The following is a 15924-nucleotide window of genomic DNA, read 5'->3' as shown; positions in this document are numbered from 1 at the left end:
TGGTCAACCTGACATAAATAGCTAGCAATGGAGTACAAAAACTGTATTTAAGTAATTCTATCAGTTGTAAAGTACACATTTAGCTTGGAATTAATGGCGCTGTGTGATTAGTTCAAGCTTAAAAAACATACTATTTAATTTTCCAATACAAGTAAATAAAACATTTTAAGAATTACTCGTAAATTTGTCTCTCAATAAGATTTATACGATAAAAAATCCGAGTCAATTTTAAACCGATCCGGCTGAGATTTTGCTGGCATAAAGCGACTATGACGTAGCCATCCCCTAAGAAAGGATTTTGATAAATTCCACCCCTAAGGAGATAAATTACCGCGAGCGAAACCGCGAGCAAAAGTTAGTTTGTGAATAAAAATTAAACTGTACTAGGTATAATCCTTAAGAATTACTTTTGGTCAATATTGTGTGTATTCCGTAGTTATAAATTATAAATGTTAATAAAACAAAAACGTTGCAAAACAAGTACTACTATTGTTACTTGAAAGTTGACACGCGGGGAAGTTGTGAAAAAAAAAAAGATTTTCAGCTTTCCAGCCATACATTCTTTAGAAATTTAACACGATGAGAGATTTATTGATTTCCAGGGGGTTTGATACAGGTGAATTTTTTAACATAAGTTTTCACTGTAGGGTAGTTTATTTATTTTATGTATTTACTCTTATTGCACTAGAAAGACAAACGATATAAAGATCAACAGAAAATAAGTAATAAGGCACAAAAGGCGGTCTTATCGCGTAAGCAATCTCTTCCAGACAAACTTTGGGTATAGGAAAGAAGACAGAAAGTGGTAGATGACGTAAGAATGGACTAGAAAATAAAAAAGGTATAGCAATACTGACATATATTATACTAGCTTTTGCCCGCGGCTTCGCTCGCGTTAATTTATCCCATTAGGGGTGGAATTATTCAAAATCCTTTCTTAGCGGATGCCTACGTCATAACATCAACCTGCATGCCAAATTTCAGCCCGATCCGTTCAGTGGTTTGGGCCGTGCGTTGATAGATCACTATGTCAGTCACCTTTGAGTTATATATATTTAGATAATACATATTTTCATAATTACATATATGTTATACATAAAATATTATTTTAAAGTATATAATAGATTTAATATTAAATTATTATAAAAAAAATACAATTTCAAGAATGTCTCTTCAATGATTGCAATGTCCGCCACTCGAGGATGGCTCGGGGCTAACTCCCCGAAGTGGCTCGGATCCACCGCTTCGACTGTTTCCGTATTAAATTAACTTTCGTTTCACATTGCACATCTTTCTCGAATTGCTAATGTAACAATTTAAAAATCTTCAAACTTTTTCTCATTCGCAATGTTTGAGCAAAAGATTTATATACAGATATACAAGGTAATATTAAAAACATAAAATACCTAACACCATCATCGCAGCCCGGAAGACGTCCACTACTGGACATAGGCGTCCCCCAAAGATCTCCACGACGTTTGGTCCTGCGCTGCACGCATCCAATGCCTTCTAGCGATCTTGACCAGATCGTCGGTCTACCTTGCTGGAGGCCTTCCCACGCTGCGTCTTCCGGTCCGTGGTTGCCACTCGTATATTAATATATTTCATATACGTACGTTATGTACTCTCTATTCCATCCTATATTTAATCTGTTTAATTCTATAATTATCTATAATTCATCTGTTAAATCATATTTACTGAGCATAGCCTATTACTCACTAAACGATTACTTGAATGACGAGCGTGCATGGCAATAGTTGTTCATGCACGGGATTTTCATTTAATGTTAGACATAGACACATAAATAAACTAGCTTTTAAAAAAAAAGTAATTCAATTGAGTTTTCAGTTACCAGTTCTTCTCAATTCGAACTGGACGGTAAGGAAAAAAAAAACAAAAAAATGATAATGTAAAAACTTTACGTTCATAAGCGGCTAAAATGTCCTATATATGAATAAATGATTTTTGAATATTGAATTGAATTTCATATGATCCAAATTCTGTTGATTATATTAACAGCAAATTTCATTTCCATAGGGACAACACCAATGTTCGCTCGGCTCGAAAATTTTACTTTTTTTTTTTATTGGCTTGTTTGGGCTATTGTCTGATGTGTAGCACCTGTAGCACTGCGACCTACATAGATCTATTGTGCTCGCCCTTTTCAGAGTTCGCTACCTAGACCCGTCAGGGACAAGAATTGAAGGATATTCTTAGGAGCGATGGTTTTTATCTCCTCGGGAAAGAGTGTATGTAAATTCTACTTACTTATACTTCATATCCCAGCCCATCTGTCTGTTTTCATCCACTATTCCTTCGCCGTTCAGGCTATTAAACTTTGGAATGACTTACCCCTCAATATCAAGATCGCCACGAGTAGATTTTATTTTAAACGTAAACTCTGGGACTACTACTGTTAGGTGTATATACGGCCTCCTCACTGATTAGGGGGGAAAGGGGATTGTTAGTAATGAAATAGAAATAGAAATAATCTTTATTCAAATAAACTCATTACAAGCACTTTTGAATAGTCATATTTTGATTCTACCACTCATTCGGAATGCAGATTCATCACAAGAAGAATGAGCAAGAAACTTGTGTGTTGCTAATAGATGTTTTTTTTATATAAATAATTACAGTATAACAAGTAAGAGGCATGCGATAATCAACATAGAAGTCGCTACGCACTCATTATTAATGTAATCAGATAATATTGTCAGTGCTATGGATTTAAAGTTTTTCTATAAAAACATTATTATCGTTAACGAATTCTTCAATTTTATAGTAAGCTTTTTTGCAAAGGAACTGTTTTATTTGACATTTAAATCTTTTTTCTGGCAGATTTATAACAGACTCTGGTATTTTATTGTAAAACCTTACGCAATTGCCATAAAACGAATTACTAACTTTAGCCAAACGACATTTAGGTAAAATCAGTTTGTTATTGTTACGTAAGCTTTTATTAGTGCAATCACTAACTCTTGATACTGTCTATATTCCTTCTGGCATAGATGATATTTTCATAAATGTATTGAGAAGCCCATTGCTAGCAATGTACAATGTCAGTTTGACCTCCACGCGGTTCCCCCTGGAAACCACCGTGACAAATTCCTGGTGAGCATGTCACGATGGGCTAACTGACCTGACCTCATGCTCATCTTATCATCCTCCACTGGTGCCCCGCCAGCGTAATCCGTTAGCGCAGGCGGGTGCACCATTCCATTATCATACAAAAAAAAAATCCTCACCGATTACGATTTTATAATAGTAGTTGTTGTCAAATATAGATTGACATTGTTGTAAAAAATATTATAAAAAAAGGACAATATTATTATTTTGCTGCAAACGTACATATTATTTATTATTTAAGATATCATCTCACCATCTCAACACAAAAGAACCCCATCACAACAACTACTATATGTTAGGGTTCACATCGCTATTGTTGAAAAATCTGATATTTTAAAAATATTAAAAGAAGGTAGTTTCATTATTACTCGGTATCGTTAAACTAGTTGCGTATAACCCCCCCTCTTATCTTCTCTGCATAAAAGGGAGGGTTTTTGTCCTTCGATCGATCCCCCATCCAACGGGGATCGATGTTACGACGGCCTGAGCCGAGGTTCGAACCCCTAGTGGTGCCCTCAGACTAAAGTCGTATCCGTCAGGCGGGAGTTGGCCTTTAGCCGCTACATAAGTCCTTCCGCGGGTTTGGAGTGCCATCTGCACTCGGCCCCTAACGTCCGGTGAAGCTATAAAGGCCAGCTGCGGCCTTAGAGTAATCCAAAAAAAAAAGCCACGGCATTCGGTATTCGAGCACAGGATGTACTGGTTGTATTTTAAATACTAAAGTGAATTGTGTTAGAAACATAGTTAAATTAATGCTGTATAGTTGTTATTTTATTATAATACATACTTTTACTAGTACATAGAGTTGATATATCTTACATACATGTAAAAAAAATTTGAACATAAAGTAATTTCGTAAGTTTTTTTTTATTTCAATTTTTTCTCTCATTTCACCTTACCTTATATTTTTCTTTTATTTTCTGTAGTTTTTTTAATTTCAGATTGTTATCCATATAGTTGTGTATGAATTTGTATAGCATATTATATATAAACTGTTAGAGGTTGACTGGTAGAAAATACCGCATGGTGTTAAGCCAAATATACTGTTACTTCTGTACTAAAAATGCATTAAAGTAATATAAATGAACAGCAACACACAAGTTTCTTGCTCATTCTTCTTGTGAATGAGCGGTAGAATAAAAAAACTTGACAATTCAGAAGTGCTTGTATTAATTTCATTTGAATAAAAAAAAATTCTATTTCTATAAATAAATTAGAGATTATTGATTTCGGTTTAGCCGTGATCACTTGTAACTGCTGAAAAATCGAGAGCTTAATAAATAAAACGTAAATTTAGGTACAAATTAGAGGGGTGATAACGCGTCTTGTAAATGTGTACTTACAAGGATTATTTAAAAGAGCAACACACAAGTTTCTTGCTCGTTCTTCTTGTGATGAGACAGCTTTCCGAATGAGCGGTAGATTAAAAAAAATAGTTATGACTATTCAAAAGTGCTTAAATTAAGTTTACTTGAATAAAAAATTTTTTATTCTTTCTATTCTATTCTAAATAAATATTTATGTAATAATAATAAATCTAGAGCTTTCACACAGAGTCGTCTAGTCCTAAGTTCAAGATACAATTACTTAGATATCTAAATTTTTTTTTAAATGCAGACATAATATATATAAATTCTTGTGATGAATCTATTTCCAAATGAGTGATAGAATAAAAAAATATGATTCATCAAAACTGCTTGTATTGAGTTATTTTAATAACTCAATACAAGCAGACCTCGGTGGTCTAGCGGATTAGCACACAGCTTTATGTCCTATGTTCTCGGGTTCGATTCCTCGCACTTTCTTTGTTTCGGTCTGGGTGTTTTCTATGTATTTATGAAAAAAGTATATATATATAATTTGTATCAGTTGTCTAGTACCCATAACACAATATTAGCTAGCTTAACTTGGGCGCTGTGTGAATAATCCTGAAATTATTATTAAATTATCATTATTTAGAAGTAGGTCCATAATACAAGGTTCTGCAGGCAATATTGGTGTTTCGACCCTTTGGGTTTTTGAGTTGAGGTCGAAATCACTATTCAAAATTTAAAATATCTTTATTCATGTAGGTTTATTACAGACTTCTATGATATGTCAAATCTACCGTCAGTTCGGAATGATTTCGAGATAAGAGTAACTGACAAGGATCTCTGCTTGTATTATTTAATAAATTAATGTTATACATATTTACAAAACAACATTATACTCATTATACATTTTTTTTTATACTACGATGGTGGCAAACAAGCATACGGCCCATCTGATGGTAAATAGTTACCGTAGCCTATGGACGTCTGAAACACCAGGAGTGTCAGGTGCGCGTTGCCGATCCTTAAGTAACCTTAATATCCGTCTTGAAAAACCCCATGCTGTAGTCTCCCGATAATACCTCGGCTGGTAGTTCATTCCACAATCAAGTGTACGCGGGAGGAAGCTCCTCTGAAACCGCACTGTTCGGGACCACTTAGGTTCCAGCGTGTGGGGATGAATTCCCTGTCGATGGCGAGCGGTGTCATTGTAAAAGGTAGCAGTGACATATACCTCGGTAGTCTAGCGGTAATGGACTGCTTTTCTTCCGATGGTCGCGGGTTCGATACCTCGCATGGCACAAACATTTGTATTCTTGAGTATGATTGTTTGTATCGGTCTGAGTGTTTTCTATGTGTAATATGTATCAGGTATCTAGTGGCCATAATACAAGCTTTAGGTAGTGGGTCTAGATACACTTAAACTTGGGTCTAGATGGCGCTGTGTGAATTCATCAGTGTTATTTAAAAAAATAAAACATACATCCATACTTACAAACTTCCGCGCTTATAATATTATTAAGATTTATATATTAATAAATATATATTATTTTATATATCACTAGCTACTCGCCCCGGCTTCCCACGGGTATACATGTATTATACATATAAACCTTTCTCTTGATTCACTCTACCTATTAAAAGAAACCGCTTCAAAATCCGTCGCGCAGTTTTAAAGATTTAAGCATACATAGGGACGGCCAGACAGCGACAGCGACTTTATTTTATACTATCTGAATAATGTTTAGATTATATATATTTAATTTTGTTATTGTCAGTTGTAGTTTAGAACTTAACGTGCTATGGACGTCGTCGATCTCTTATTGTATTAATTTACTGGTAAAGGCTATAACAGAATAGCAGAGAGAGTGGACTCACTGCCCCCACTGAGTTATAGACCGTTTTGTCTCATTTATTAGTTTTAAATTATATTATAGTATGGGCAACAATTGTATTGTGTAAAAAGTTTCTTTTTGAGACAAATAAAGATTATTATTTTTTTTTCTCAGCTTTTGCTGGTTTTCTCCACACTTACGGGCCGAAACTAAGTAAGTGCAGAGTGTGTGTTTGTGTGTGTGAGCGTGTGTGTATGTGTGAGTGTGTGTGTACTTATTGTGTGCCTGGTGGTACTGGTGTTATTATTATTATTATTATTATTATTATACTAAACACCATAAAAGTAATATATATATCTAATTGTTTCAATGATGTAGGTGATTATATGATATTGTAGATGAGAGGACTATGGGTATTATACAAACTTTTTCTGTTTCCAAATTCTTGTTACTTCTTCCTTTAGCTCTGCATATTTGTTTATTTTTGTCAGCAATTGTCTTCGAGCATGCTGCAATATCTATCAGGTCATTGTTTATCTTGTTTTATGTCTGGTCTGTTATAAAGAATAGTCTTATCAGAATATATGTAATATAGTTTATGGATGTATTTTCTAACAGGGTTTGTGGTTTGGTTTATTATTATTATTATTAATATATATATATATTTATTATATCTTGCTAATATATTCACATCACGCTTCATTACACATGGATGAGTTATGTGATGAAGATAGAAATTTTCTGACTATTCGGCATGTGTTTAGTATGACGGCTTTTTGTAATAGGTCTATTGTAGAGGAGGGGATATGCAACGTCTAGGTGTTTGTTATTATTATTATTATTATCCAAAAATTCTCATCTCCCCTCTTAAGGAGAAGAGATGGCAACATACCCCCGGCAGAAAAACAGTCGGCCGGGGTTCAGGGCCCCAGGGAGAGAAACCGGCCAACAATGCGGGCAGAATCTACATGCATCTTTCCCGTAGTATAAAAATCCCAACCGTCTGAGATGTTGCTCCAGACTGGTTGGATAAGACCGTCACCGATATAACGATTGGAATGATTTCGGTGGACACCACCCCCCAAACTTCAACGGATTTCGTGAGCCAGGTCGAGATTTTTCTCTTTTTCTCAATTTCGGCTTCCACGAGGTTCTCGTCATGCGGTATGGTGATGTCCACCAAAAACACCCTCGAAAGTGCCCGATCACCACGATATTATTATTTTTTTTTTTCTCAGCTTTTGCTGGTTTTCTCCACACTTACGGGCCGAAACCATGTAAGTGCAGAGTGTGTGTATGTGTGTGTGAGCGTATATGTATGTGTGAGTGTGTGTGTACTTATTGTGTGCCTGGTGTGACTGGTGTTATTATTATTATTATACTAAACACAATAAAAGTAATATATACTAACGGAAACTAATACAGTTATGATATTGTAACGGACGGTACATTGAGTCTGTATTGTAGTTGCTAATCCCACAGTGATTTATGTCCAATCTCGAGCATGCGCCTCGATGGTCTTGTTTATTTGTTTTACGGACGGCCGGAAAGGCACTCGCTTGAATATATGTACGGTTGGACCGATTTATAAGCTGAAGCGGTAATACATACTAATATTGTAAGACCATATCTTGCTAATAACACATCATCTTCATTACACAGTACAAAATAAAGTCGCTGTCGCTGTCTGTCCCTATGTATGCTTAAATCTTTAAAACTGCGCAACAGATTTTGAAGCGGTTTTTTTAATAGATAGAGTGATTCAAGAGGAAGGTTTATATATAATACATGCACACCCGGGTGAAGCCGGGGCGTGTAGCTAGTTACATTATTACGTAGTATAAAACAAAGTCGTGCCGCTGTCTGTCCGTCCCTATGTATGCTTAAATCTTTAAAACTGCGCAACGGATTTTGAAGCGGTTTTTTTAATAGATAGAGTGATTCAAGAGGAAGGTTTATATATAATACATGCACACCCGGGTGAAGCCGGGGCGAGTAGCTAGTAATATAATAAAATTAATTCTTATATAATAAATAGTTTTTCTTCAATACAATATATTATATTAATTTGGTTTAATAATTATATTTATTGTGCTCGCCCTTTTTCAGACTTCGCTACCTAGACCCGTCAGGGACAAGAATTGAAGGATATTCTTAGGAGTGATCGTTTTTATCTCCTCGGGAAAGAGTGTAAACTTTCCAATGGAGATATTACGTTTATGCATGAGTGGGCTACAACCACATAGGATGTGTATGTTATATCGGAGCGGATCCATGCCTAAACGGAGGAAACAGAATAATTGTAGCATTCCCAAATTTAAAAACTCATTTATAGAAAGATTCTTCTGCTACCAAGGTAACCTCCAATACAACAAAATAAATAAAATATTTATTAATATTAACTCCTTAACAAAAATTTTATGTAAAAAGTGTCTCAAAACCTGGCTAAAGAAGTTAAGTTATGACGAAACAGAAAACTTTATTCTGTAAATACAAATTATACTTTAAATACTATAAAATGGTTTGATTACGTGGTTATCGGCATATAATAAGTTAATTATTTATTATTTATCTGGCTTTATGTCTTTTTATTATTTCCTTCTTTTTTTTTATCGAATATGTAATGTTATGTTAAGTAGTATGTATGATTTTGTGTTCTGTAAAAGTAAATGTTAATAAATGAAATAATATGCACCCTGGGAAGGTATGTGACATCTGAGATACAATATAATTTTATACTAGTTCAGATGGCACAATTACACTTGTATGTTAAAACTGTATTGACTCTTATGTACAACTTAATTATGTAACACAACCTATAACTGCAATAAAAAAATATTATTATTATTATTTCAAATTCAAATTCAAATTCAAAAATCATTTATTCATGTAGGACATTTTAGCCGCTTATGAACGTCAAATTTTTACATTATAATTTTATTTTTTCCCTACCGTCCAGTTTGTTCCATATAGATCACCGACATTGAGAAGAACTGGCAAGAAACTCAATTGAATTACTTTTTTTTTTTCAAGCTTTCACGAGGTTTATTTACAATGTATATTTATATAGGTGTGTATGTCTAACATTAAATGAAAATTCAGTGCATGAACAACTATTGCCATGCACACTCGTCATTCAAGTAATCGTTTAGTGAGTAGTAGGCTTTGCTCAGTAAATATGATTTAACAGATGTTTTGAATTTATTTAACCGGATAATTCCAACATATCCTTTGGTATCTTATTGTAAATTTTTATACCTATTCCCATAAAAGACTCTATTAACTTTTTCTAAACGATACTTCGGGACAGCAAGTTTGTCTTTAAATCTAGTATTAATTTTAAGAATATTGCTGTTTTTAGGAAATAAGTCAAGATTTTTATGAACATATAGGATATTTGAATATATAAATTATTATATACATTTAATAAGTTACCGAAATAGTTATAGCATAGATAAGATAATATTACACAGTTATAGATACAAGTGCGTGGTTTTTTTCAAGGCCAATCAACAGATTTATGATTACTTTAATAAATATGATGTTAATCATTAAAATTATACATGTTTTTTTTTATTGAACATATTTTTGTAACTCTTTTAGCTTCTGCGTTTGCGCTTTCGGGTTACACTCGCTTTAACAGAGTATGGTGAATGTTTTGGAAGTGTTTTATTTGTTTTATATATATATATATATATATATATATATATATATACATTGTCTTTTTGCCTCGCACAACCACATTGTGGAATCACCTTCCAGCAATGGTATTTCCGAACCGATACGATATTGAAACCTTCAAGAAAAGAGCTTATTCCTTTTTAAAAGGCCGATAACGTACTTGCAATTTCCAAGGAGTTGCGGATGCTCATGGGAGGCGGTAATCACTTACCATCAGGTGAGCCGCATGTACGTTTGTCCCCTGTGTTATAAAAAAAAATGTTAATACTAATAGTTACGTTATTACGTGTAGTTTAGATGTATATTATACATATATATATATATGTCATTATATAGATAGTTTGAATATTATTTATATGCGTGTGTTATTTTTTATATTTATACATATTTATACATTATACCACTGTGGATAATCTATATTTCAGGCTTAGATGATTTATTTTAATTACACAACAATTTAATAATGTAATAAACTCGCTCAAAGTTTATAACTTACGCCTTTATACGTAATCGCTCAAGCGACATTTAGGGTATGCATCCTGTTTCTGAAATATATTACTTTCATACGTACCTACCTACTTATTGGAAATTAACTCCATACAAGAGTTGAGAGCGTCATGGCGCAGTGGTTTAGACCGAAAAGTCCTCAGTTCAAATTTGTGCGATACCAAAAAGGACCTTACTTTGTAAGGATAATAGTTATATACCATCACGATTGTTAGCCTAATGGGGTGGTCAGAGATAGTGTTATGGAACTTAGTTTGAGGCGAGACTTCGCATCGCTTTGTGTGTTCTACCGAATATACAATGGACTGTATTCTGAGGAATTGTTCGACATGATGCCCACGGCTACGTTTTACGAATCGCTCTCCATCGACACGCTCTTCATCCCCACACGCTGGAACCTAAGTGGTCTCGAACAGTGCGGTTTCAGAGGAGCTTCCTCCCGCGTACACTTAGATTGTGGAATGAACTACCTGCCGAGGTTTTCTCGAGAGACAACGCGCTGGGGATTCATGCGTCCTTAGGCTGCTGTAACCGTTTACCATCGGATGGGTCGTATGACTTGACTATTGATTGCAACGCTTGTATTATAAAACGTGTGAATTGTTCACGTTTCACAGCGAAACAATAAGCTGAGTCACTGACCTTTTTATGTTACAAACATCATTTCAACTTAATTAGTATATTGTTTTTTTGTTTTACTGTTTGTATATAACACAAATACACATATAAATACTATACTATATATATGTTTATAGTATACTAGCTTCTCGCCTCGGCTTCGCACGGGTGTACATATATTATACATATAAACCTTCCTCATGAATCACACTATCTATTAAAATAACCGCTTCAAAATCCGTTGCGTAGTTTTAAAGATTTAAGCATACATAGGGACGGACAGACAGCGACAGCGACTTTGTTTTATACTATGTAATGACACATATTAACAAAACAAAAACAACAATAAAAAAATGAGGATTAAGTTGAAATCAGTCTATATGAACGTGGCCTTCTATCGTCTTCAATTTTTTTTGTTACTGGTATTACCATCATCGGAGAGTCAATTAACACATTATGAGCGAGACAGGCTCTCGTTCCGCACATTGCCGTTTAAAATAAGTAATTTTAAGTGACACAACGGAAATATACATATATTATATATATATATACATATACATATAATATATATACTTATTAATACGGGTACAAATACCTGCCCATCTCATAATATGTTAACATATAAATTGATAAACAAAGTTAATTTATGTCAGCCACATTCGAACTCACGACCTTTCCTAGGTTATAAACCACTAGTCCACGTCACTCTCATGATGTAGGACATTTTTATAGTTCATAAAGTATGTCAGCACACCATAAAGGGCATGTTACACCATAAAAATCAATCAACTGACAATATGCCTATCAAAAACTAATATAACCCATCCTATGAGACTAGACGACTTATCAGTGTTACCAGATGACTGTCTTGCTTTCCCCCATTTTGCCAAGTTTTCCCGAAACCTTCTCAAAATTCATATAAAATCGTTTTATTTATTAGTTAACATTTTCCAATAAATAAATGCTTCATTAAGAACCTACAGGCCATCATTTACTTCTAACTTCAATTTTCTGACACCACATAACCCTCTAAACGCTTCTCGGACGGTCTCGGTGGCCGCTTTACATCTGATGGTTGCAGGTTCGATTCCTCGCACGATGCAAACATTTGTATTCATGAGTATGATTGTTTGTATCGGTCCGGGTGTTTTTATGAGTATGTACAAAAATATCTAAGTATTTATGTCAGTTGTCAAGTACCCATAATAGAAGCTCTGCAAGGAGCAACACGCTGTTTCTTCCTCGTTCTTCTTGTGATGAAAAAGCTTTCCGAATGAGCGGTAGATTAAAAAAAATGTGATGACTATTCAAAAGTACTTCAATGTAAATTTATTTGAATAAATATTCTATTCTATTCTGCTTACAGTATTACTAGATGGCGCTGTATCCAGGGTAGTTTATTTATTACCCCCAAATGTTCTGCATCGCCTTAACATACCCAAATTTTGTGGAAAAGCCCCTAATCTGGCACCACTATCTATACATACATATCTTAGTGTTTTGTTGGTTGGATAATGGGTAATACTATAAACCTACTACATAAATCCGTTAGACATTTCTAGTTAATCCACGATAGAGATAACAAAATATTTGCCGGAGTGCATGTAGATTATGTTTTAGGGTCCTTTAATAATAATAATAATACATACAGAGAAAATACCTCAACCTGGCTCACGAGGTGACCGAAATGTGGGGGTGATGTCCACCGAAATCATTCCAATCGTTATGTCGATTTTTGGAATTTCTCCAGCTCTTATGATCTGTTATCATCTGGGAAGCCCTGGTATACCATTAGCTTAGACGGAGGCATTAATCCATTATCACACATTAAAAAAATGTGTACACCTTGCGATTTTTGGAATTTCTCCAGCTCTTATGATCTCTTATCATCTCTGGTGCCCTGGTATACCACTTTAGAATAAAAGGATGCATTAATCCATTATCTCACATTAAAGAAATGTGTACACATAAATGGAATAAACAGACTTTTATCGTAATTGCAATGATAACATAAGTAATAAATCTTATAAGATTAATAACTCAGTAACATCCTTAATTACTCATAACAGTATCTGAGTACACTAATTTATTAACAATTAATAAATTATAACAGTAAATTAACGAAAAATAATTCCAGATAACTTACACAACACCGTTGGCGTTGTGTAATTACCAACTTCTTTTCTGTTTTCTGTAAAAAACACATCAAAAACAGTACACCGGCATGTAGATTGCCTAGACCATTCACGTGACCATCAACGTGCCATTTTATCCAAAAAATGTTTAATGGGGTCATTGACGTGCCATCAAATAATTTTGACTTTCTGATTATTTGGAAAATAATAATAATAAATGCTATCAAAACTCTCTATGAAATAAAGTAAACAAAAGAGGTACATTTAGGATTGTTTTCATTACACGCATAAATTAAATTACTGTAACATTAGTGTGACTTCTGTTGCTGCAGGTTAGATGACAAATAATTTATGTCAGGCTTGTACGATGTTACTTTTAGCAAAATGTATGCTGAACTGGATTCATCTGTCAAACGGATTCTAACAGAGTTTTTAATGTTATTCATCTCTGAAAATAATGACTTGCAGGCATAGGTAGGTGAAAATATTGTTAAAATAGCATGAGCCAGTTTCTTCAAACAGTTTTATGACTGACGACGTTCCCGAAATATTGTGTCGCGTGCCGTCAATGGCACTCGTGCCATTGGTTCCCCTATCCTGGCCTAGACAAATACATAGGCTCATCGAGGGTTAAAGACATCTATATTGTCAACTAAACGATGATTTGATGTGGTCCAATGAGAAAAGAATTTTTCTTCCGAAAGTTTGAGATACGTAGAAAAAAATATTTTCAACTTGTTATCTCTTTATGGAAATCAGCTACTTCCTGGAAAGTTTTATAAATATCGAATTTAAGTCGCAAAAGTTAGGAAGAAAAATATATGTACGTATATATTACGTAACTCGAATAGCAAAGAAGCTTGCGGCCCACCTGATGCTAAGTCATAAACGTCGCCTTTATATGTATAAGAATAGAATCACGGACATAATTACCCCATCCGATGCATCCCCCGTCCAATTCAAATGGGGATCGAAATTACGTCGCCTGTCGCCTACGCCGAGGTTCGAACCCCCAGCGGTGCCCTCAGACTAAAGTCGTATACTCCGGCGAGAGTTGGCTTTCGCTCGCTGGTTTGGAGCGCCTGCACTGGCCCCCTAACGTCCGGTGAAGCTATAAAGGCCAGCTGCGGCCAACAGCAATAGAGTAGTAAAAAAAAAGTACATAATGATATTATGATGCCCGTGGTAGCACCACGTACCAGACGTTGCCATTCCCGAGAAGTAGATGTCTCCACTGATGCCTCTGAGATATGCAAGCAGGCGATTCTGTACAGGCCCTCTACAGTAATAAAAACGTTAAACAAACATAAAGACATATTATATTATAAGGAACCACAGACAAAACTACCATATTCATACCCTATCAAGTAACAATAATGAAAAATTAATGTTAATCGTAGTAGTATTTAAAATTAATTTGTTTAATCGATATTGATAATTACACAACTAAGTACATTGTGCGTGCAAATTTAGTACACACATTACTAGAACATTAGAGATAAATGATAAGATAATTATTCATTGATAAATAAAAATATATAATAGATGTGTGTGTTAAATATTGGGCTGTTTATATTAAAGACGTGTAACATCATCGACCTATAAATTTTCAATAGATAACGTGTGCTAATATGACTCAAACATTAAAAAACAAAGTTGTGGTTATCACCGGCGGCGCTGAAGGTATAGGGTATGCAATCGCTAATGCCTATCTAGAGAAAGAACCGAAAGTAGTAATCATATTGGATATTAATGAGAAACTTGGCGCAGAAGCAGCGGCAACCCTAAATTCTAAGTATGGTGACAATAAAGCTGTTTTCATAAAATGTGATGTTACTGCTGACATTGAAGCTGTAACTAAAGAAATCATAGATAGATACAACACAGTAGATGTATTAGTGAATAACGCTGGCATAACTGATGAAATACAGGTCAGAAAGACAGTAGCTCTTAATGTAACAGCTGTGTTCGAATGGACGTTCAAATTATGGGAGCACATGAGAAAGGATAAAGGAGGAAAAGGAGGTACAATTATAAATATATCCTCAATTTGTGGATACAGAAGAGATCAATTTTTACCTGTTTACAAAGGCACGAAACATGCAATTATGGGCTTCTCCAGAACTATTGGACATTCGTTTAATTATGATATAACTGGAGTGCGAGTCGTAGTTCTATGTCCAGGATTCACGAAAACCTCATTAGCCAGTAAAGATAAAATCACTGTAGATCCAGCAATTATTAGGCATTACATTGATTTTATGAAGAATAACTGCCCTTGGCAATTGCCAGATTCGGTTGGCAAAGCTGCTGTAGATGTTTATGAGAATGCTGTCAGTGGTACAGCTTGGGAAATAGAAGGTGGCAAGCCAATTGTTGAAGTACCATAAAAAGTCAAACATATTCCATTAAAAATAATTGCTAATTAAGAAGGGCTGAAATACAATCTGTTGCCGTGACAATATACAAGCAAGAACTAGGAAGACAGAAGTGAGGCTCTATAATGTGTGGAGTTTACATCACAATTGTTTTTAAGTTCAATCATACCAGATAAAAATGTCAAAGAAAGAAGTAACTACAGAAATATAAATTTTCTATTAAACGTAAATTTTAAAACAAGTAATAAAATAACTAAATTGTTTGCAATACAAGTTATTTAAGATATTATACATAGGATCATTATAATTTGAAATATTTGGTAAGTGTTTT

At 34.5% G+C, this 15924-nt stretch overlaps 1 protein-coding gene across 1 annotated transcript; it reads left to right on the top strand.

Moving 5' to 3' along the window:
- The first annotated feature begins 14846 nt into the window (after positions 1 to 14846).
- On the top strand, positions 14847 to 15605 carry LOC131846340 (15-hydroxyprostaglandin dehydrogenase [NAD(+)]-like). Its single transcript, XM_059195618.1, has one exon. The coding sequence runs from the start codon at positions 14847 to 14849 to the stop codon at positions 15603 to 15605; it is 759 nt and encodes a 252-aa protein (XP_059051601.1).
- Positions 15606 to 15924: the final 319 nt, after the last annotated feature.

This window comes from Achroia grisella, unplaced genomic scaffold, assembly GCF_030625045.1.
Source record: "Achroia grisella isolate CSIRO2021 unplaced genomic scaffold, CSIRO_AGI_Agris_v1 utg509, whole genome shotgun sequence".
NCBI lineage: Eukaryota > Metazoa > Arthropoda > Insecta > Lepidoptera > Pyralidae > Achroia > Achroia grisella.
This window is presented reverse-complemented; position numbering and strand designations above follow the sequence as displayed.